This window comes from Morus notabilis, unplaced genomic scaffold, assembly GCF_000414095.1.
Source record: "Morus notabilis unplaced genomic scaffold, ASM41409v2 Scaffold1062, whole genome shotgun sequence".
In the NCBI taxonomy this organism is placed as follows: domain Eukaryota; kingdom Viridiplantae; phylum Streptophyta; class Magnoliopsida; order Rosales; family Moraceae; genus Morus; species Morus notabilis.
Window position 1 is genome coordinate 35,858 of NW_010364904.1, and position 21,188 is coordinate 57,045.

Here is a 21,188-nt window from a genome sequence, read left to right on the forward strand (position 1 = left end):
GATCATCTGGTGGATAGAAGGGCAGAGTTAGCTAACAATGTTATGTTGTGGCAGAATCCCCAAAATGTGAAGCAATGGCACCAAGGGTGAAGCTTTTCGAGGTAAAGTATAGTAACACGTGTCGCTTTATTTAGGTACTTTGTTAAATTTTGTGTTTTTCCTGATAATACTAGTTGAACTACACAAGTTATGTACACGTGGAGTAATCCGTACGTTAAGTTTTAGTTTCCCTATTATTCTTAAAAGCATATAAAATTTAAATATAAAATCTAAAAAGGAAAAAAAATGAAGTTTTAAGGCAAGAAACAAAAAAAAAAAGAGAGTAAAGAACGAATTAAAATGAAGAAATAAATATATTGTAAGGCAAAAAGCAAAAAGGGAAGAAAAAAATAAAATTTTAGTGCAAAAATTAAAAAAAAAGAGTAAAAAGGGATTAAAATGAAGAAATACATAAGCTTTAAGACAAAAAGAATCAAAACAAAAAAGATAAAGTTTCAGAGGTAAAATAAAAAAAAAAAAAGGTCAAAATGAAGAAATAAATAAATTTTATGACAAAGAGAACCAAAACGAAAAATAAAATAAAGTTTTAGGACAAAAATAAAAAAGGAAAAAAAAGAATCAAAATGAAGAAACAAATAAATTGTAGGGTAAAAATTAATAAATAAAAGGAATGACTTGAAAAAAAAAATTAAAAAAAAATAAAGAGAATAATAGGGTGCATTTGGACAATGTTTTGGTCACACATGAAGTGACTAAAGCTACAGAAAACAGGACCATATATGGGCATGCCCAATCTCACGAACTCTGGTCTTGGAATGCCAGTTTAGCCTTTACATTTTTCTTTGAATAATTACTTAGCCTTTACTTTATTCTCTTGCAGTAGCAGCTGAAGGAAATAAACCAATTCAGATGATGATGTATGAATCCTTGGGACTAATGACTTTACGTGGAATTGAAGGAGCACTTCACAAGAAATTCCTGCATCAATCAGAGACGTCATGAAATGTAAGTAACAATAAAGCGGCTCTTTACACAATCGAATAAAACGCAGTTCTTTCAGTGATTCATCATAGTACAAGTAAAAATAGTATGTTTTCTATACTGAATGACAAATACAACAGAAATGTGTTAGGTACAAACAAATATCGATTGAGGATCACTATACAAAACCGGTTTCACTCTGCATCCTACGAAGATGTTATAGAGAATGTCGAATCAAATAAGAAAGTGGGCATCAGCCTTGTGGTGGTAAAAGGGACTTACACGCTAGGAGCGGAAGGCAGAGGGAGATCGAAAAGAATCGAACCGCCACGGAAGACCTTGAGCATCATGGTGTTGCCACCGAATTTCTTCTTCCACATTTCTGTCTTCTGTATTCTTCATGTATGGAGTTAACCTAGCTTTATACGAAGGAGCTTTTCCAGCTTAAAAGGCAATGTCCTCATTTCTTGAACTCAAAACTAAAGAGATTCAGGATAAGGAATTCAGCTTCTTTTCAAGTAGTTTGGCCTTTCTAAGCGCATCCAAGGCCTCAGCTTGCTTTCCTGAGCGTTTCAAGTTTAGTGCCTTTACCTTCTCTGCCTTTATCTGCTCTTCCAGCTTAATTCTCTCTTGGTTAGGGCTTTCAATCTTACCAACATTAGGCTTTGAAGATTGTGGTTTATCAGCAACACGAGGTACCACATTAGCATCTTCTATGCCTATTGCTTTTAAGGCGGACAGAAGCTGAGGATCGAGGAAATCCTCAACACCAACATCGTTTTCTGGTTCAACAGAATCTTGAGCAGACAACTCCTCCAATTGGGTCTCAAGTGCCTTGGCCAATTCAAACTCAGCTTCCGCTTCTTCAGTCCTACCCTCTCTTCGCAGCTTCAGAGCCTGACGCTTGTGAGCGAGGGACTCCTGTTGCAACTTGAAGCGGTCGCGGCTGGAAATTGATTTTGGAGGAGTATTCGATGAACCACGCTCCTTTTGACCAACAGAAGAAACATTGGACGTGGAATCTGACTCCTTAGCTGGACTGGTTTTGGCTTTGTCATCGTCTTTCTCAAGACGCTTCTCCAACAACTTCGCCTGCCGAAGTTCTTCGCGAGCTTCTGCGAGTTTCCCTTCTCTCTTTAAAGCTACTGCCTTCCTTTTACGAGCCAAAACGTCTTGCTTAAGGGCACTTTCATTACTCGGAGAAGCATTTTCCTCTGTAGAATTTGCTTCATAATCATGTTGCTTCTCATCAACAAGTACCATATTTTCTTGTTTTTCAGTTTTAACATCGTCATTCCTTACCGTAGGAGTTTCTTTAACAGAATTTGATGCCTGAACATGAGGCTTCTCATCAATAAGAGCCATGTCTTGTTGTTCAGCAGACATTTGAGGACCTCTCCAGTCATCTCCTGTTAACAGATCTACCAAGTTTACCGAGTCACCAGGAGGAGGGATACTAGTGCTTTCTATCATTTGGTCTCCTTCAATTAGCTGTGAGTTAAGAGGAATTGGAAGATCAGAATTCCTTGATGTATGACGTGCTGTGTCACTTCCCATGCTTTCGACATCACTTGAAAATTCAATAAGCTTGCTAGTGGTAATTGATGTTGCCTGGGACATTCCTCCACTTATACCCGCAATACCAGCTAGATTTTCATGCCTTTCTTGGTTAATCAGGGATCCAAAACTATCGGGTTTCTCATCTTTGAAGACTTCATGCAGATGTGCCTGTTTTGGGACTTCTAGTTCTTCCATTTGAGCCTCTAGAACCTTGGCCATCTTCAGCACTTCCTCGGCCTCTTCAGTTTCTCCTTTCCTTCTCAGAGTAAAGGCCTTTCTTTTCAAATTTAAGAGTTCCCTTTGGATTTCACCTTTACTTCTTTTTGCAGGAACGACAATCGGAAGAGAAGGTTGAATAAGAGACACGGCATCAGAATGTACAGAATTAACAGCAGTTTCTTTTTCCTTTGCATGCATGATTTTAGTTTCATGTTCTTCCTCATTCCGTCCCGAGTTCTTCAGCATTGATAGCATTTCAGGGTCACACATATCCTTTTCCGTGATGACCCCTGCATCATCTTCCTCATCTGCACTTTTAAGAGACTTTATGGCATTTGCTTTGTGTGTACCAAGGTCAAGCTGAACTTCTTTTATTGGTTGTTCCATCTCCGCCATTTGCACCTCTAAATCTTTTGCCATCCTCAGCACTTCCTCCGCATCCTCACTCTCTCCTTGGCGCCTCAGCACAAGGGCTTTCCTTTTCAAACCCAAGAGCTCTTTTTGCATTTCAGCTCTACTTCTTAATCGCCTAACTGGAACAACAGGTGTAGCTTGAGGTACAGAGGTTTCATCAATATGCTCAGGAATATTAACATATCTGTCATGAGATTCTGATAAAGAGTTAGCCTGGTCATTCTGTTCGTCTTTCCAGCCTAAATCCTTTAGAAGGGAAAGATACGCTGGATCATGCATATCTTGATCAGTTACGTCATCTCCCTCCTCATCTACAATAGGCACTTTGTTAGAGAAATCAGGATGCTTATATCCCTTCTTCGGGTCCTTATTACGAGCAGCCACAGGCTCAACCTTCACATTCATAGCCCTGTCCATCTCTTCAAGCTGATGCTCAAGAATCTTCCCTTTCTTTAATTCTTCTTCTGCCTCATCCAACCGCCCTTCCCTTCTCAATGCAAGAGCCTTCTTTTTCAAACCCAGAAGCTCTTTTTGAATCATCAGTTTACTCCTTGGTGAAAATTTGGAGTCTCTCTCTTTTGTTGCATTTATATTTTCGTCACTGACCACGGATGACTTTGATGATTTACTAGCAGCTTGAGAAGTAGGATCCATCTGAACACTATCGGAATCTATTCCAACTTTTCCTTCATGAGACTCAAAGCTTTCAAGGTCCCTTTCTAGTAGTTTTGCCTTCTTTAGCAGAGCCATTGCCTCTGAAACATTACCTGCCTGCTTCTGGTTAACAGCCTCTCTTTTCAAGGATAGGATTTCTTTCGACAGTGATTCCTTGTCAACTGAAACAATCTGGGTAACAGTGGTTTTAGGGTTATCAGAATCTTCAGTCCATCCTAATGATTTCAAAGCAGCAGCTATCTCTGGATCCTCCATATCCTCATCCGTTACATCAAAATTACTGTCAATAATCTGATCACCAGCAGCACCTAGAAGACTGCCAAAATCAAAATCATGCTGTTGCTCATATAGATTAGAAGACAATTCATTTTTATCACTGTTCATACTATGGATCAATTCCGAAAGTTCATCATCATCATCATCTTCTTCAGCCTCAGCCAAAAGTTCCTGTTCTTCAAGTTGCTTTTCTAAAACTTTTGCTCTCTTTAGTTCTTCCTTGGCTTCCGCCATCTTTCCTTCACGCTTCAGCAGAAGGGCTCTCTTTTTATGAGCAATAACTTGAGTTTTGTCAATAGCATTTGTACCCTTAACATTTTTAGGCCTATCTGAGATTTCAGCAAGAAGAAAAGAGAGCTCACCTTCGAGAGTCATATTTGTCCCTTTTTTGTCTTCATTATGCAGATCCATATCAGACCACCCAAGTTCTCTGAGCTCAGCCGTAAGGTCATTTTTCTCTTTACTCTCTAAACGAGCAACCTTACTTCTACTTCTAGATTCGCCAGGAACATCTTTTGTCTGGACCTCTTCTACACTTGCAGAAAGCGAAGCCTTTCTACAATTTCTTCTTAAAGTTAACTCCAATGCATCAGCCTGCCTTTCAAGCTCCTTTCCTCTTTTAAATGCTCTTAAAGCTTCATCTGATTTTCCTTCTCCTTTTAGTACTTTGTACTTCTTTTTTTCTTCCAAAGCTTTCTGTCGCAAATCCTCAGGGCTAGCAGTGCCCATCTCACCCATTGTATTAAACCGATCATCAGTGGAAGGACTTCTACGAGCTTCACTTCCCTCACCCAGAGCAACAACTTCTTGAGCATTGAAACTTGACGCTCCCTGAATATTGGAACTTGTTTTGCTGCTTGATCCCAGTCCTGATGCAAAAGCCTCCTTTCTATCATCGCCTAAGATCTGGTTTAATACTTCATCCTCAGACTCCAATGTTGATTTCGTCTTCCCTGCACAAGAGCGATAAAGAATGACTTAAGGAAATCACTAGTCTAGTAAGTACCCTTTATTCCTTTATTATCCAGCAACGCAGCTGAAGCAAACATGGGTACAAATTGACAGCTCATAACTAAAAAACAACGCACATGGGGTTGAAAAGGCAGGGCTTTACAAGGTTTTAGTAACAATCTGACTGAAAATTGAAATCATCAAAAACAGTACCTCTCCCAGCTCTATTCCTGTGTCCATAGCGCATTTCGAAGCGTGCTGCCTCCTCTAGCTTTTTACAAGGTTCGCAAATCCGCACAGGTGAATCGCCTTGTCCGCGTAAAACCATCCTTTGTTGGGTGCAGCTGTTGCAGAACAAACCCCCACATCTGCGGCAATGATGCTGAAATTCCAAAATAAATACCACCAACGACTTAGCAAGCACTCACAACAAGAATAACACTAAATCATATAAACTTTGTTTTCCCTTTTCTTTTCTTTTTTTTTGCTGAATTCATCCTGTAAATTGTTTAAAACTACATAACTAAAACCAAAAGAATTGGCTGTAAAATATAATCTTCACGTCTACATTATAACAAGCTTTATCTATTTCCTCTATCACTCAAGTCTCCTGTTTCTTAACACACCCAGAAGCGGAAAAACACAAGTTTCTCCAAAAGAAGCAATCTTTAGTCATCAAAAACATTCAGAAAGAAAAGAAAAGTTGAACCAAACTAATAACTAACATTGTGATCAGTTCATATTAAAACAAGTAATCACATGTTATATAAACTAACAACTAAGATTGTTCAGTTTAACATTCAGAGGGAAAAAATAAACGGGAATCAAATAAAAAAAATAAAAAAAAAACCTTGCGATTGATGAAGGTGAACTGCGAAGAACATCCTTGACAGTGTGAGGCATCAACCACCCAATTGTTCCCGCGCTGCGACGGCTTCGCCGGAAGCCCGATCTTCTCCAGCATCTTTGCTTTGAGTCAATCGAACCCAAAGTTCACCGGAAAAAAAAATCGGAAATATATTGATGTTTTTTTTGTTTTCGGGGCAGATTCAGCTAACTGAAATTGCGTTAGATTTCTTGGGATGCGCGAGGAGGAAGAGGGAAAATCAACAGAAAGATGAGATAACAAGAAGGGAAATTTATGAAAACCGTGATGGGAAATTAGTAGATGTAGGATTGGCAAGTACAAAAATTGACTTCTCTTTTATCCCCTAGTCATGGTTAAACAAAGATTTCTTTTTCTAATTACTGTATGTTTCCTCAAAAAAAAAAAGAAAAAAAAAACTCCGAGCATATGAATGCAAACATGAATAAATATGATCGATTAATATAAAGAAAACTAATAATTTTATATTATTTATAATGATGGTCGTAAACAAAATAAAATTTGAATAAACAAATGCATCATCTCTTTTGCATATAGTATAGCTACAGATAAGAATATATATATATATATATATATATACACACACACACACACACACTAGTGGAAGAACACGTGCATAGCATATGGGTAATCGTATATTAAATTTTAATTACCGTATTATCATTTAAAACATATAAGAGTCTAAAAAGAAATTAAAATTAAAAAAATAAATTTTAAGGTAAGTAGTCAAATAAAAAAAAGGAAAAAAGGACCTAAAATGAAAGGGGAATAAACCTTAGAAGCAAAAAAAAAAAAAAAGTTGTAGCAACGCATGCACTGTTCACGCGTTTTCAACCAAAACGTTTTGATTGAAAAACGCGTGAAGAATACTAAGAATTGGCATTTCTATTATATAGATATAAAGAGTAAAGTATAGAGATTTATCATAACATAAATATGTTTACACAAAAATACTAAAAAATATAATTTTAATGTTTTATTCAAAATATTTATGATTTATTGTTGTTAATTTTTATATTTTTAACAATTACAATTGTAAAATAGATACTAAACTTTTTATTACTATTGTTATTTTTAATTTTATTAATTATTAAAATTATTTTAGTATAAATGTAGTATAGTATATTTTGTAACTTTTACCCAAGTATTAAAAAATAAACTATCTCTTAAAAAAGTATTAAAAATAAAATTTTAATCTATTACGAAAAAAAAATGAGGAGACTTCTGTTTTTATTTTAATGGTGCGTTTGATTCACTAGTTCAGTCTATTTAGGCTCAGTTTAAGCAGCTCCAACGTTCAAATAAGTGTTTGTTAAAGGCATTTATTTAAATTGAAAGCCCAATTTTGTTCGAGTTGAACAGCTCAAAAGAGAGTTTAACCTCTCGTAAGAGTGTACGAGTTTGTACTTTTCTGTCATTTTACGTTTCAAACCAGTCCTCTACAGTGAATCAACATCCACAGCTCTGATTTTGTCCATTCAAGGATTCACCTCAACAACTCCATCGTCCCTCCTGACAAAGCCCTCGTTGTCTATGCCCAATCCCCGGCTCCTCGTTCGTCTTATCCGGCGTCGTTACTCTTGCCCGTCCCTCCGTTGTCTCTCCCTCCCCTGGCCCGATCCTCTCACCGCTGTCTCCTGCGAGCAGCTTTAGATCACTACCGCAGATTCCATGCCACTGTCAATGAAGATCGGGATTTTGGTGGACGACCGACATCACTTCCATTGTTTGACGTGGCGGCAGAGAAGAGGATCGAGCGGTTGGCGATGAAGGTAGGGGAGAATCTATTAACTTTCATGCAGTCGTTTTGCGGCGTTGGCGGGTCGAAGCTGAAGGTCCCCATGGATATTTTGGACCGGTGGTTCAAGAAGTTTCAGGAGAAGGCCAAGAGAGATCCCAACTTCTCTAAAGGCCTGCTTTGTGGTGTTTTTAGATTATTTTTTGTAATTTTATTTTTGGTTTAATTTAGGTGATTTGTTGTGTGCTTATTTATCAATAATTCTGATGTTAATTTATGTTCAACCATGAAGCTATAAAATTGATAAGAGCAATGTGATTACTTTTTATTAGAAAAAATGAAGAAAGAAGGTGTGAAAACTGGATTTAGGGGTGTTCGGCGGTTAAAAATCGCCGGTTTTGGTCGGTTCGGTGGCCAAACTGACCACGTCAATTTTTTAAAAGTGGGCACCGAAACTGAACTGTATACAACATTATTCGGTTCGGTTAACCGAACTTCAGTTTTGGTTCGGTTTCAGTCAATTTTTCAGTTTTAGTAATCAGAAAGGTGACCTTAGTTAATCATCAGGTTACCAACATCTTTAGTTACATTTTTTGACCGGAAAAATGTAAAACTTTCCTTCTATGCAAACCTGTAATCACAATAAATGACTACAAAGCACAACATCCAAATTGATAATATCACAAACACAAAATATCCAAATCTAATGTCTAAAATCCAAAGTACAAAGTAGAAAATAGAAACTAGAAAGTCACAACAAACAATATTAATGTTCAAAGTCCACATATAAAAGTCAACAACACAAGTGTAAAAAACATCTAAATTGGCATAAGAAATTAAGAAGTCCAAAGCATAATTAAAAAGTTCAACTTTAGGAAGACCGGCGCAGTGTCCTTCTCACATGCGCTGGTCTTCTTACTAAATTAGATGGTCTTTTGCTTGTTTTCATTCTCTGTATTCATCAAACAACTTTTTATATGACTCTTCAGTGTAGACGTGTCATTTTTTTTTTCGAATCAGCAACATAAGTGACACCACAATGTTTGCAAGTAGCCTTTTTAATTTTTTCGTCCCTTGTGAAATGCTGCCAAATCGGGCTTATTTGTCGGGCTTTCTTCCTTTTCTTAGTACTTTTTCCTTCTTTCTCAGTTGTCTCTTGTGTTTCAGTAATCTTGAAAGCCTAATTTTGTTCGAGTTGAACAGCTCAAAAGAGAGTTTAACCTCTCGTAAGAGTGTACGAGTCTGTACTTTTCTGTCATTTTACGTTTCAAACCAGTCCTCTACAGTGAATCAACATCCACAGCTCTGATTTTGCCCATTCAAGGATTCACCTCAACAACTCCATCGTCCCTCCTGACAAAGCCCTCGTTGTCTATGCCCAATCCCCGGCTCCTCGTTCGTCTTATCCGGCGTCGTTACTCTTGCCCGTCCCTCCGTTGTCTCTCCCTCCCCTGGCCCGATCCTCTCACCGCTGTCTCCTGCGAGCAGCTTTAGATCACTACCGCAGATTCCATGCCACTGTCAATGAAGATCGGGATTTTGGTGGACGACCGACATCACTTCCATTGTTTGACGTGGCGGCAGAGAAGAGGATCGAGCGGTTGGCGATGAAGGGAGGGGAGAATCTATTAACTTTCATGCAGTCGTTTTGCGGCGTTAGCGGGTCGAAGCTGAAGGTCCCCATGGATATTTTGGACCGGTGGTTCAAGAAGTTTCAGGAGAAGGCCAAGAAAGATCCCAACTTCTCTAAAGGCCTGCTTTGTGGTGTTTTTAGATTATTTTTTGTAATTTTATTTTTGGTTTAATTTAGGTGATTTGTTGTGTGCTTATTTATCAACAATTCTGATGTTAATTTATGTTCAACCATGAAGCTATAAAATTGATAAGAGCAATGTGATTACTTTTTATTAGAAAAAATGAAGAAAGAAGGTGGGAAAACTGGATTTAGGGGTGTTCGGCGGTTAAAAATCGCCGGTTTTGGTCGGTTCGGTGGCCAAACTGACCACGTCAATTTTTTAAAAGTGGGCACCGAAACTGAACTGTATACAGCATTATTCGGTTCGGTTAACCGAACTTCAGTTTTGGTTCGGTTTCAGTCAATTTTTCAGTTTTAGTAATCAGAAAGGTGACCTTAGTTAATCATCAGGTTACCAACATCTTTAGTTGCATTTTTTGACCAGAAAATATGGAAAAATGTAAAACTTTCCTTCTATGCAAACCTGTAATCACAATAAATGACTACAAAGCACAACATCCAAATTGATAATATCACAAATACAAAATATCCAAATCTAATGTCTAAAATCCAAAGTACAAGTAGTAGAAAATAGAAACTAGAAAGTCACAACAAACAATATTAATGTTCAAAGTCCACATATAAAGTCAACAACACAAGTGTAAAAAACATCTAAATTGGCATAAGAAATTAAGAAGTCCAAAGCATAATTAAAAAGTTCAACTTTAGGAAGACCGGCGCAGTGTCCTTCTCACATGCGCTGGTCTTCTTACTAAATTAGATGGTCTTTTGCTTGTTTTCATTCTTTGTATTCATCAAATAACTTTTTATATGACTCTTCAGTGTAGACGTGTCATTTTTTTTTCGAATCAGCAACATAAGTGACACCACAATGTTTACAAGTAGCTTTTTTAGTTTTTTCGTCCCTTGTGAAATACTGCCAAATCGGGCTTATTTGTCGGGCTTTCTTCCTTTTCTTAGTACTTTTTCCTTCTTTCTCAGTTGTCTCTTGTGTTTCAGTAATCTCGGACCTTTCAGTTTCTTTTTTATTGGATTGAGACTCTACCACTTTTTGCTTTTCCAATGAAGACATCTATATAAAATTATGAATTAAGAAGCGAAACCACATAAACAACAAGCCAAAGCTAATAACATTCTGCTTCTCCTGCTTGCGTTGTTTCTTTTCCAGTTTTTTCTATTACTATTCATTCTGTTCATTATGTGATAATGAAGTTTGTTTCTTTTCGAAATTTTAAAAACAAAAAATTAATAAAAAAAAAATACATGTCTAATATCTATATTCCAAACCATAATTCTTTCTTTACTAAAAAGTAAAAACAACAGTATATACTATATACTTAAGAACAGAACAAAACTTGGGCATTGATTAATTTTATGTTAGTAAGATCAAGACCCACATCAGTTTGTAACTGAAACATTGCCCATTAGAAGCAAATTTGTTTGGTTTGAGAATTTTAGATAATTTGGATTGAGTTTTATTGCAATAAATTCAACGGAGTATTGCAATAAATTTGTTGAAGTTAAAATGGGGTGTAATATATTCTTTCATTAATTTGATCTTTTATGAATCCCTCATGTGGCTATGAGTATTGTAAGATTAGTTGAGAGTTAAAAGGCATCTATAAAAATATTAAAGGTCGTTTAGCAGTTTTTGTTTTTTTAGTCAAAAACTTAAAAAAAATAACTCGAGTTATAATTTTATTTAAGTTCACGTTTTTTTAAGTTTGAACTCGAGTTTGGGACTAAAACTCGAGTTCAAGTTTTTCTTTCAACTCGAGTTCAGAAACTCAAACTCAAATTAATTAACATTATTTTTTCTATTCTTAAAAATACTATAACTTTTTCGTTTTAATCCTGATTGAAATGATTTTTTTTATGCGTTGACAACGAAAAGACAAATAAAACCCCACTCATATACCCTCTTAAAATTTTTCATCAACATTGAACTTTTATTAAAATACTATATAAATATAAATTCAAATTTTGTCTCACTCAAACACAAACTCAAAAAGATTCTTATCTCAAACCATAATTTAAATATACACAACCAGACACAAACTCAAGTTACAATTTTAACTCAAATTATAACTCAAACTCAATTTAAAATCTACACTCAAATTACCTAACTAAAAATGGCAAAAAACAGCCCCTTAGATTCTCATTAAACTTCTTGGAATGTAGGGGGAATTTGCTTGGATTAGCCTTGTGAAAATCCCATGAAAGAGCTTTAATAGTACGTGGGATATATATATATATATATACACACACACACACACACACACACACACACACATATATATGTGGGTGTGTGTAATTTTTTTTCCTGGTTTCCTGTTTTCAGTTGAGGTTGAGCGTAATTGCAATAGTTCCACACACTTTGAATATTACAGTTCCTAATTGCAGAAGATAACCCATAAGATTTTTTCGGTGAACAATCAACCGAACATCAACTAACAACAATGAACAATCAATCGAACGACGAACATCAACTAACAACAACATTTACCAGATCTGAGAGAGTTTCACTACAAATACTGATGTGAAATCTGAAAAAAAAAAAGAAACAAAACTTAACGGCGGTGGATGGTGGTACTTGGAGGCTGGAGACTCGACGCGACAGGAAGGGGCAGTTCGACAGAGATTAACTCGGTCGGCCGGCGGAGATTAACTCGGATGGAGATGGTAGAGGGCAGATGTGTGAGGAGAGACGGAGGCACGAAGGCGAAGCGACGGGCGCTGGCGGCTAGGGTTTTTTTCCCCAGATCTGAGAGAGTGAACACTGATGACTGAACTGTGTTCGTGAGAGCAAAGAGAGATTGTGAGAGACGAGAGTGAGTGAGTGAGAGTAAATGAGAGAATGGGTCAATGAGAGATCTAAACGGTGAGAACAAGGGAAAACCGACAACATAAATGCTTAAAGGTTAAAGCCTTAAACGGTGAGAACTGTAAAAAATGACAACAGTTAAAAATGTATATAATGCATTCGGTCGATTCGGTTATAAACCGAACCTAAGAGCCTAAATCGAAACTAAACCGCGTTGAAGCAGTTTGGTCGATTAAACCGAACTGAATTTTGTCGATTTCACGTGGGCCGTATTTTTCGATTTTAGATTGGTCGGTTCTTCAGGTGACAGTCGATTTCGATTTTACAATTTTTTTACAGTCCTAATGTTAATAAAAATATTGCATAACACTTTTTTTTAATACTAATTTTAAATATATTTTTGTACAAGTTTTAGTTTCTTTCAACGTAAAAAATTATCATTAATTATTATCAACTTCAAAAATAAAATTTTCAATTAGGAAAAAAAAACCAATTTACCCAATTAAAAAAAAAAATTAAATGAGTTGCTTTTATACATCCAAACACCCATTCAGTTCAAACTAGAGTTTTAAGACCTCATCCAAATACTAATTCAGTTTTTATTTTCAGTTCAGATTAAAAGTTTTGTTACACATCCAAATGCCAGTTCGAATTATTGTTTAAACTACACTGTCTTTCTGTTCAGATCAAAAAAATTCAAATCAACACAATTTAAACTAACAAACCAAACGAGCACTAAGATTATTATAGTAAATTTGAGCAGTCACAACTCATGACTTACTTCTTATTTTTCAACAATGTTTAGCAAAAATTATAATAGAATAAGTTAGATGGCACTAATTTGTCGCTTAAGTGGTTTAGTGCATGAGTATATGTGTGTACTAGAATTTAAATTCTAATAATTACATTTTTTATGTAAAGTAAGAATCATGAGATATCTAGGAGATGCCCCATGACTTTTAAGTATGGATTGAGCCTCACTAAGGTTGCATAAACATTCAATTTTTCTGTCACTGTCACGTGATAAAACAAATATGAGGTTAAAAGGATTAAGGGTGCGTTCGTTTGGGCTATTAAACTTAAGTTAGCCCAATTCAGTTTGAGTTTTGAGCCTAGTTGACTGTTCAGTAACCCAAACTCAAAGTCCATACTCGAGTTAGAGTTGGAGTTATGAAACATCAGCTACCCCCTCAAATTTCAATAACTCGAATTTGACTGTCACAGTTCATATTCTCTACATACCAGGCTTTTCACATGCGCGTATAGTGTGATTCCTCCTTTGTGGTGTTTATTGCTTGGCTCACAAGAGGCCCCTCCTTCGTTTCCAGAGCTCATTACTGCTTGGCTAGGGAAATTTGCTTCTCTTCTCTCACCATCTCCCATCTGCTACATTCGGAATCTCTGAGAAAGGTGAGAATCCAGCAGTCGCAGATGCCAGTTTTGACTCGCTGGGTTTGTGCCAATCGAGGGTGCCTGAGATTTTCTCTCTTCGTTCACCCATAAATCCCTCAAAGACCACCCCTTTCATGATTCTGTAACAAATAGCAAACCCTAGATCCATTCCTTCGTGTTCCCTGTCTTCTTCAATTTTCAAAACGGAGACAATTGGAAAGAAGATAGTGAAGCGGCATCTTCAATTGGCCGTAATATTGAGTCGATGTAGAGTGGCACATCATTTTCGAGTGCGTAGCTGTAGTCCCCGGTGCCATTATTTCCGTTGTCGTTGCCGTCGGCGAACTTCTTTAGCAGCTCTGTCGCACTCGCGTTTGGGGGTAATCGAAGCAGAGCATCCGCTCTCATCTACAGGATCAAACACGGTAAACACTCTCCCACTTATTACTATGAATTTTCATATAGGACAATCAGAATAGATTATGAGATAAAACATGGTTTGAAGCTAGTTTAGTCGTGGAATCAACCATTGGGTGTGTTGGAGAGATAAAAGGGCCTTCGATATTGGCTATGTTGACAAGTACGATGGAAGTGTTTTTTTGACTCTCTGGATTTCTTGCCTCTATGTCGTGCTTTCTACATAAGATTTTTGAGTGATTTTGATATGGTTATTTCCAACATCTTTCATTAAACTTTTATTCTCCAACGTTCGGTTGTGGAAATTCTCAGTTAGACATGTATGAACTTGTGCTCTCTGTCCTTTTGGAGACTGAAATTTGTGTGTGTGTCTTTGTCAAAGATAGATATCTCCATGATATGTGTGTGTGTGTCTTTGACTTGAGTACGTATGTAAGCTTTTTGCCCTTACAATGTGAAAGTTCTTCAATGAAATGCGTACCACATGTTTGTCTAGCCATAAGGTTCACGGCCTTATCATGAGATGAGGTGCTAAAAGAAGTTTGGTATTTTCAAACCAATCATATAAAAAACATTTGACGACAGCTGATAAGTACATACATACATATGTATCTTAAGATTTCAATAACTCATTTGGCTGCACCTTTCATGTTCATGTTCATTAATTCTGTTTTGTTTTAGATATTTTATAATTTAATTTTTTGTGTATGCATATGTGTGTATAGTGTTCTATTTGGGTGGCGGTTGTTGTTGTGTATCAAAGAGTGGGTCATTGTTGTGTATACATAGGTCCTAAATATTAGTGGTCATTTTTATTATTTTCTTTGAAGAAGATAAGAAGCTTAAGTCTGTTGTCTTCCTAACATCTAATATTGTGTGAATTGAAGACGTAATAGGATGCTTGCATTTTAAGCTTCCACTTAGATCACAGTTATTAGAAGTAAATATAGGAAAAAAAAACTACGGTGGAAAAACAGATTTGTTATGGAAAGATAAATGTTTTCAGAAAATTAAACAACAATGATAAAGAAATACCCACCTGAATTTAGTAGCCTTATCTTACTCTTGTTTTCTCTAGTCTTGGAAGCCATGGTGTGAGGAGTGGATGAAGGTGTTAAAAGAAAAGGAGTTGGTTTTGACTTGTTTGAGAAAGCAGCTAAAAATATGGTGACATTGTAAAGAGTTAATCTTCAGATCAGAGAGACAAACATATATGATATACATGTATGTTTTATGTTTAATAATGACCTGAGAAGAAGGAAAGAAGAAGATGAAGATGAAGAAGAAAAAAAGAATTTACAAAAATTAAAAAAGGAAAAACAAAAAAAATAATTCTGAATTTGGTTATCCTGTCTCTCAATTGGCCACACTCACAACTCAACTTCTCTTTTGTCGTTGCTATATTATTGGCTCTCTCTCTCCCCCTCTCTTTCTCTCTCTTCCTAAGCGTAGATTTTCAGGTTTGGGGCTTATGAAAGTGCTAAAATGCCCCTAAGTCTTAGGAAGAACAGTTATTCTGTCACTTCATTCCGCTGCATCACACTTTCTTGTCCCCATTAAGTTTAACAAAATTAGGTATGTGCTTTTCTTCTTCCTTTTTTCACTAGTGCTTAGGTTCACTTTTTTTCAAGGGCCGAATAAATCCAAACACGCCAAAAAGCGTACAACAATTTCTTTAATTTATTTTGTTAGTGATGGAATCTTGCCATCAACGTGGCATCTAATTCCCTCAGTTTTTAACTATAAAACTAGGCAACGTTATACTCCAACTATGCAAGTTGGAATATATTTTGGTTAACTATCAATTTTGGGTTTTGAAGTATGTCCCTCGCGATCATTAGTTGTAAAACTAAAGTTAAACATTTTGAGTTTGTCTATTGACAATACTTTTTTATTATACACCGAGATTAGAAGCTCGTCTTTGTCAAAAACTCCTTTTCGTGATCAACTGAGCCATCATGAAGATTTAGACAGAGAAACATAGAGAGAGCATGAATCTTTTGTTTCTTTCTTTTCTTTTCTTTTTTCCCTTTTTTGCGGAAAATATCAAATATAGAAACTGAAACTAGGAAGAAAGAAGAGAGCTTTATAAGTTTTTTTTCTCAGCCTAGACCCATTTATTCCTCCTAACATACACTTGACTGAGTAAGGGATTATCATTTTCTTGCTGTCGTTTTGGACCCCCTCCCCTTACGTCTTGCTGTCATTTTTAGAACCTCTGTTTTTACATCAGGTTGAAGTAAGCATTGGTAGCTTAAGTATTCATGTTAATGCCTAGAATAGACTAGGCAGATTCACATTCTTGACTCGGATCACATAGTACATTTGAAGACGAACAAATAACCAAATAGGAAGATCATAGTACAAGAGAGCATGTGCCTAAGTTGTAACACTAGCTATTTAAAAGAATGTCACAACTCAGCTAATAATTGCAATTGTAGATGCCGAGAGGGGGAAAGGATGAGGAAACGACTCTTCATTGGAATCAAAAGTAGAAGGAGGAGTTGTTGCACCGCCTCGCAGAGTATAATCGTAATTACCACAGTAGGAAACCAACCCAAAAAAATTGGGAAGATTAGGCTACTGAACTACAAAAACATTTTACGGACCCGATTACGGCGGCCAAGGTTCAACAGATGAGAGTGCGCCTAAAAGGCAAGTTCGATAAGGAGGTTATACTACGCACAATCACAGGCCTTGGTTGGGATCTTGTAACAGGCGCTGTGACATGTACTGACGAGTATTGGGATGATTTTGCTAAGGTAAAATGGTGTGGTTCAATTTCAATTTTTTTAGTATTTAGCATAATTTAAGATATGTGTTAAACATAACCTTACTTATGTCGTTATGCTTTGTCACACAGAACAAGAAGTGGGCCAGTGCTGCAAAGAAGCAGCCCGTAAAAAACTTTGACCTATACTGCGAGGCCTTTGGCAATACCCAGGCAAATGGGGCTCATGCGAGGGGTTTGGAAAACCTTACCACCAAGCATGTAGACACCATCCCCATCCCCGATGAAGAAGGTGAAGGGGGGGCGACATCGCATTCGTTAGGCAGCGACGACGATTTTGTCACTACAATGCGAGCCTGGTTGAACACTGCCAGGAAGGGCTTGAATGTTGCGTCCAGCTCCAAGGGGATTGGAAAGAAATCTGCACGCAGTTACAAACGTCCAGTTGGCGATCCAGAGGCTAAGGCACTACTTGGACGACTTGTGGCATCTATAGAAACTAGGCATAGTAGCAAAGCTACCAGTTCCAGCGCTACTCAGAGCCATATGACCCTTTCTCTTATGCAGATTTGCTAAGAGCTTGTGAAGGGAATGGATCTTGATGATGATTCTAGTGTAACTTTTTTAGAGGCCATTGCATGGTATCTGCACATGTAATAACTTTTTGTGGATATGACAGAGACGCAAAGGGTATGTTTCGTGACGAAGACCATTACCTCTAAAACAAATCAAACTCCCCAGCCGTGCTCCATGCCCCCTCCATCCATGGCCTCCAACTTCATGCAGCCCCCGTATCAAAACTTCATGGCCACACCCAACTTTTACCAACAACCTCCTATCTATGGCCAACAGCCTCCTAACTTTGGCCAACCACAAGTACCCAGTTTTTCTCAACCTGACCCCAAATGTTACCCCCCATCCCCCTAACTTTCAATATCAACCACCCTATTACATGCCTAGTTTTCCCCCTAACGCCGATCATTTTGGTGGAGAAAGCAATGAGGAGTAGCTATTTATGAGGCTTTTTAATTATGAGGCTTAGATAGTGATGGTCGTTGTTCTTAATTATGAGGCTTTTTAAGGATTATGTTGTATTCATTTTTATTGAGTTGTGTTGTACTTCGGAACTGTTACTTCATTTGCTGTTTCTTTTAATTTATGTTCTGATCACATGGTGCAATTTGTATTAAAAACTTTACTTGTTATGAAATGGGCACCTCCTAGGTAGTGACTTTTTAAATACTTTGTCATAATGTTATTGCACAATTTCAACCTTAACTATGTTGTGCACGTGACCTCTATTATAACATATTTGGCAAACAGGTCACAATGTGGAATGGAGGGCATTCGAATGCGTCGCCTAACAACCTAGTGAGCGACAACTCGAATGATGAATATGAGGCAGCTGCCGTCGCGGCTGTCCTCTGGTATTACCACGCATACATGGAGAGACCCCCACCTCGACCTAAGCACACCTCCGCATTGACAAGTATTATGAGTGTTGATTACTTGCTTGATGGCCACGATGACATAATTCGGAATAAGATTAGGATGGACAGTGACTGTTTTAAGCGTCTTAGTTCACTACTATAAGGTAGAGGACTATTGAGACCCATTAGGAATATGAATGTAGACGAACAGCTTTTTATCTTCCTATATATTGTCTCCCAAAGCCAAAGCAATAGGGAATCACAAGACCAATGGCAGCATTCTGGATCCACCATTTCCAAATACTTCCAGGTAGTATTGGATGCAATATTTAACCTGCGCCATGATTTCATAACACTCCCGAATTATAACATTACTGATCCAGTCATTGCGGCGCATGGAAGCAAGTATTTGCCATGGTTTCAGGTATCTCAATATGAATGAGTCATATGCTTATCGAATTACTTGACGTAATTGATAATAGTTGTTGTTAATTGATTACAGAATTACGTTGGAGCTCTTGATGGGACTCACATCCCTTGTGTTCCACCACCCGGTAACCCCGAAGTATGGCGGAATAGGAAGGGTTTATACTCCCAAAATGTGTTAGGGGTATGTTCATTTGACCTGAAGTTTACTTATATCTTAGCTGGATGGGAGGGCTCTGCCCATGATGCGCGCGTTCTTGCAGATGCAACAAGTACAAGAGATAAAAATTTCCCAAATCTACCGTTAGGTATGTGAACAATAATCCTTGCTATACATTCGATATAGAAGCAGTATTGTCGGTTGGCTGTCTATACTTAATTATTGATTTGTAATGGTTAATATAGGGAAATACTACCTTGTAGACTCTGCCTACGCGAATACCAATTGTTTCTTGGCGCCGTACTGGGGAGCACATATCACCTTCAAGAGTATAGGGCAAGACGTGGCCGTCCTCGAACTCAGCGTGAGTTGTTTAATTATACGCATTCATCCCTAAGAAATTCTATTGAGTGCACTTTCGGTGTTTGGAAAGCACGGTTCCACATACTAAAGTGCATAAATAATTACCCAATAGAGAAACAGATACAAATTCCTGTTGCTTGTGCTGTGCTTCACAATTTCATACATATGTACAACCATAAAGACAAGCTACTAAACCAGTACACACGAGACGGAGTACCAGTTGTTGATATTGATCCAGAGAATGCGGATCAAGATGTTAATCAGAATCACAATCCTGATCGGGCAACAGAACAAAATCACAACTCCGCAAATCGTAGAGAAATGAATATTTTGAGGGACGAGATGGCTGCTAGCATGTGGGGGGCATTAGAAGCATATCGCAATCGGTAGTTACATATATTTGTTTCGCAATTTCAACGACCTTATTAATATGAGTTTGTAATGCTAAACTTATGGACGTTTTTATTATTATATATGAATGTATGTGTTTATGGTTTCTCTCTTTAAAAAAATCCATGTCAATACTTGTTAAAATTGGAGTTATGTTTTTTTCAAAAGTGAACACAAAACTCAAATTTAACATTCACAAACTATCCAAGTGAACACACAACTCAAATTTCAAACTCAATTCTAATTAAACTCACTTTTTTAACTCTAATCTTAAATTTCAAACTATTAAAAAGAACGCACTTAAATTACTCTTAAAATTAATTAGGGTTGGGTCTTTTTTTTCACTCACTTTTCTCTCTCTTCCCCCACCTTCTCTTTCTTTCTTTCTCCCCCTCTTTCTTATTTAATTGGCCTCTTCTATTTCTCCTCCTTTTTCTCTCCAGTTTCTTTCTCCCCCTCTTTCTTCCTCAAATAATCCTACGAGCATCCATCTCTTGCCATTGTCATGCTTCTCCGCTGACCAAGCAGAGCTACTCGTGCGAAGCTTCTCCAGAATCTCTTCGTCTCCTCTGTGCTCTTCCTGTCGCAGCTGTTGAGCAGAGTCCGTTGGGAGCTCTTCTGTGCACGGGGAGATCTCACGTTGTAGCAGTCGCATGGAGGAGATCTCTCGTCGCAGTCGTCGTGTGGAGGAGATCAGACCTCTTTAGCGCGATCTCTTCCTTCGCACTGTGATGGTGTCGGTAAGACCGCACATGTGGAGGTCCACTACGATGGACGTTCGAAGGAGTCTTCGATGTTCTTCGGCGCCGAAGAGACCTTTTTGCACGGATCGACGGTCGAGCAAATTTTTTTCATTTTTGATGATTTGTTGGTTCTATGAGACTATTTGTGTAATTTTTTGTGTATTATCTGTGATTTGGTGGATTTTTGTTGTGGATTCTTTGATTTTTTATTTTATTTTAGTGATTCTTAGTACTCCGGTGACAACGCCGCCACCACTAACGCCGTTAACCGATAATAATCGCGGTGGGACACGGGCCGGTACCTTGGCGGAGTACTGACAGGTATTATGGTGGATACTAACTGGTATTCTAAGGATATATTGTTTTTTTATTATTATTATTTTGGTTAATTATGGTAATTTTTTAACATTTCAGTAAAAAATCCAATCAATTCATCAGCCCGAAACTGCTAGCGACCGGTATCACGGTGGTTACTGATCGGTAACCATCGACTGACAATGCATATCGACTGATACCGGCCGTAGATACTGACTGATATTATGGTGGATATTAATGGGTATATTAAGAGTGTTTAATATTTGAATTTAAAATTTAAATTTTATTATAATAAAAAATTTAAAAAAAAAAACCTCCCACATAAAAATAACATTTCAATTTAAATTAAATACTTGAATTATCAAATTAAATGAGTCTATAATGTGCCAATGTCGCTGTGGTATTTTCTCATTTAGTTTTTTTCCTCTTTATACAAGTCAATCCGAGCCTTGATTTTGCAGTCTTCCTGTAAAAAGCGCAAGAATCATAGACCCTGCACTATATCAAACAAATAAATAAATAAAAGTGGAGTAACTTAAAA

General features: G+C 37.3%; 1 protein-coding gene and 2 pseudogenes across 1 annotated transcript; 2 read left to right on the forward strand and 1 right to left on the reverse strand.

The window, feature by feature from the left end:
• Positions 1 to 653: 653 nt before the first annotated feature.
• Positions 654 to 6,319, reverse strand: LOC21386709. The gene is made up of 4 exons (XM_010107100.2): positions 5,927 to 6,319; positions 5,290 to 5,458; positions 1,264 to 5,078; positions 654 to 978 (listed from the first exon to the last, which is right to left on the reverse strand). The coding sequence occupies exons 1-3, from the start codon at positions 6,038 to 6,040 to the stop codon at positions 1,471 to 1,473; spliced, it is 3,891 nt and encodes a 1,296-aa protein (XP_010105402.1). The 5' UTR covers positions 6,041 to 6,319; the 3' UTR covers positions 654 to 978; positions 1,264 to 1,470.
• A 753-nt stretch (positions 6,320 to 7,072) lies between these two features.
• On the forward strand, positions 7,073 to 7,926 carry LOC112093334 (annotated as a pseudogene).
• A 111-nt stretch (positions 7,927 to 8,037) lies between these two features.
• LOC112093333 lies at positions 8,038 to 9,505 on the forward strand (annotated as a pseudogene).
• Positions 9,506 to 21,188: the final 11,683 nt, after the last annotated feature.

Excerpts from the sequence above, each read along its gene's own strand:
- LOC21386709 (XM_010107100.2), bottom strand. The coding sequence starts at position 6,040 with ATGCTGGAGAAGATCGGGCTTCCGGCGAAGCCGTCGCAGCGCGGGAAC. Across the intron at positions 5,459-5,926 it reads TCACCTTCATCAATCGCAAG|CATCATTGCCGCAGATGTGG; the intron begins GTTTTTTTTTTA and ends TTGGAATTTCAG. Across the intron at positions 5,079-5,289 it reads CAGGAATAGAGCTGGGAGAG|GGAAGACGAAATCAACATTG; the intron begins GTACTGTTTTTG and ends GCTCTTGTGCAG.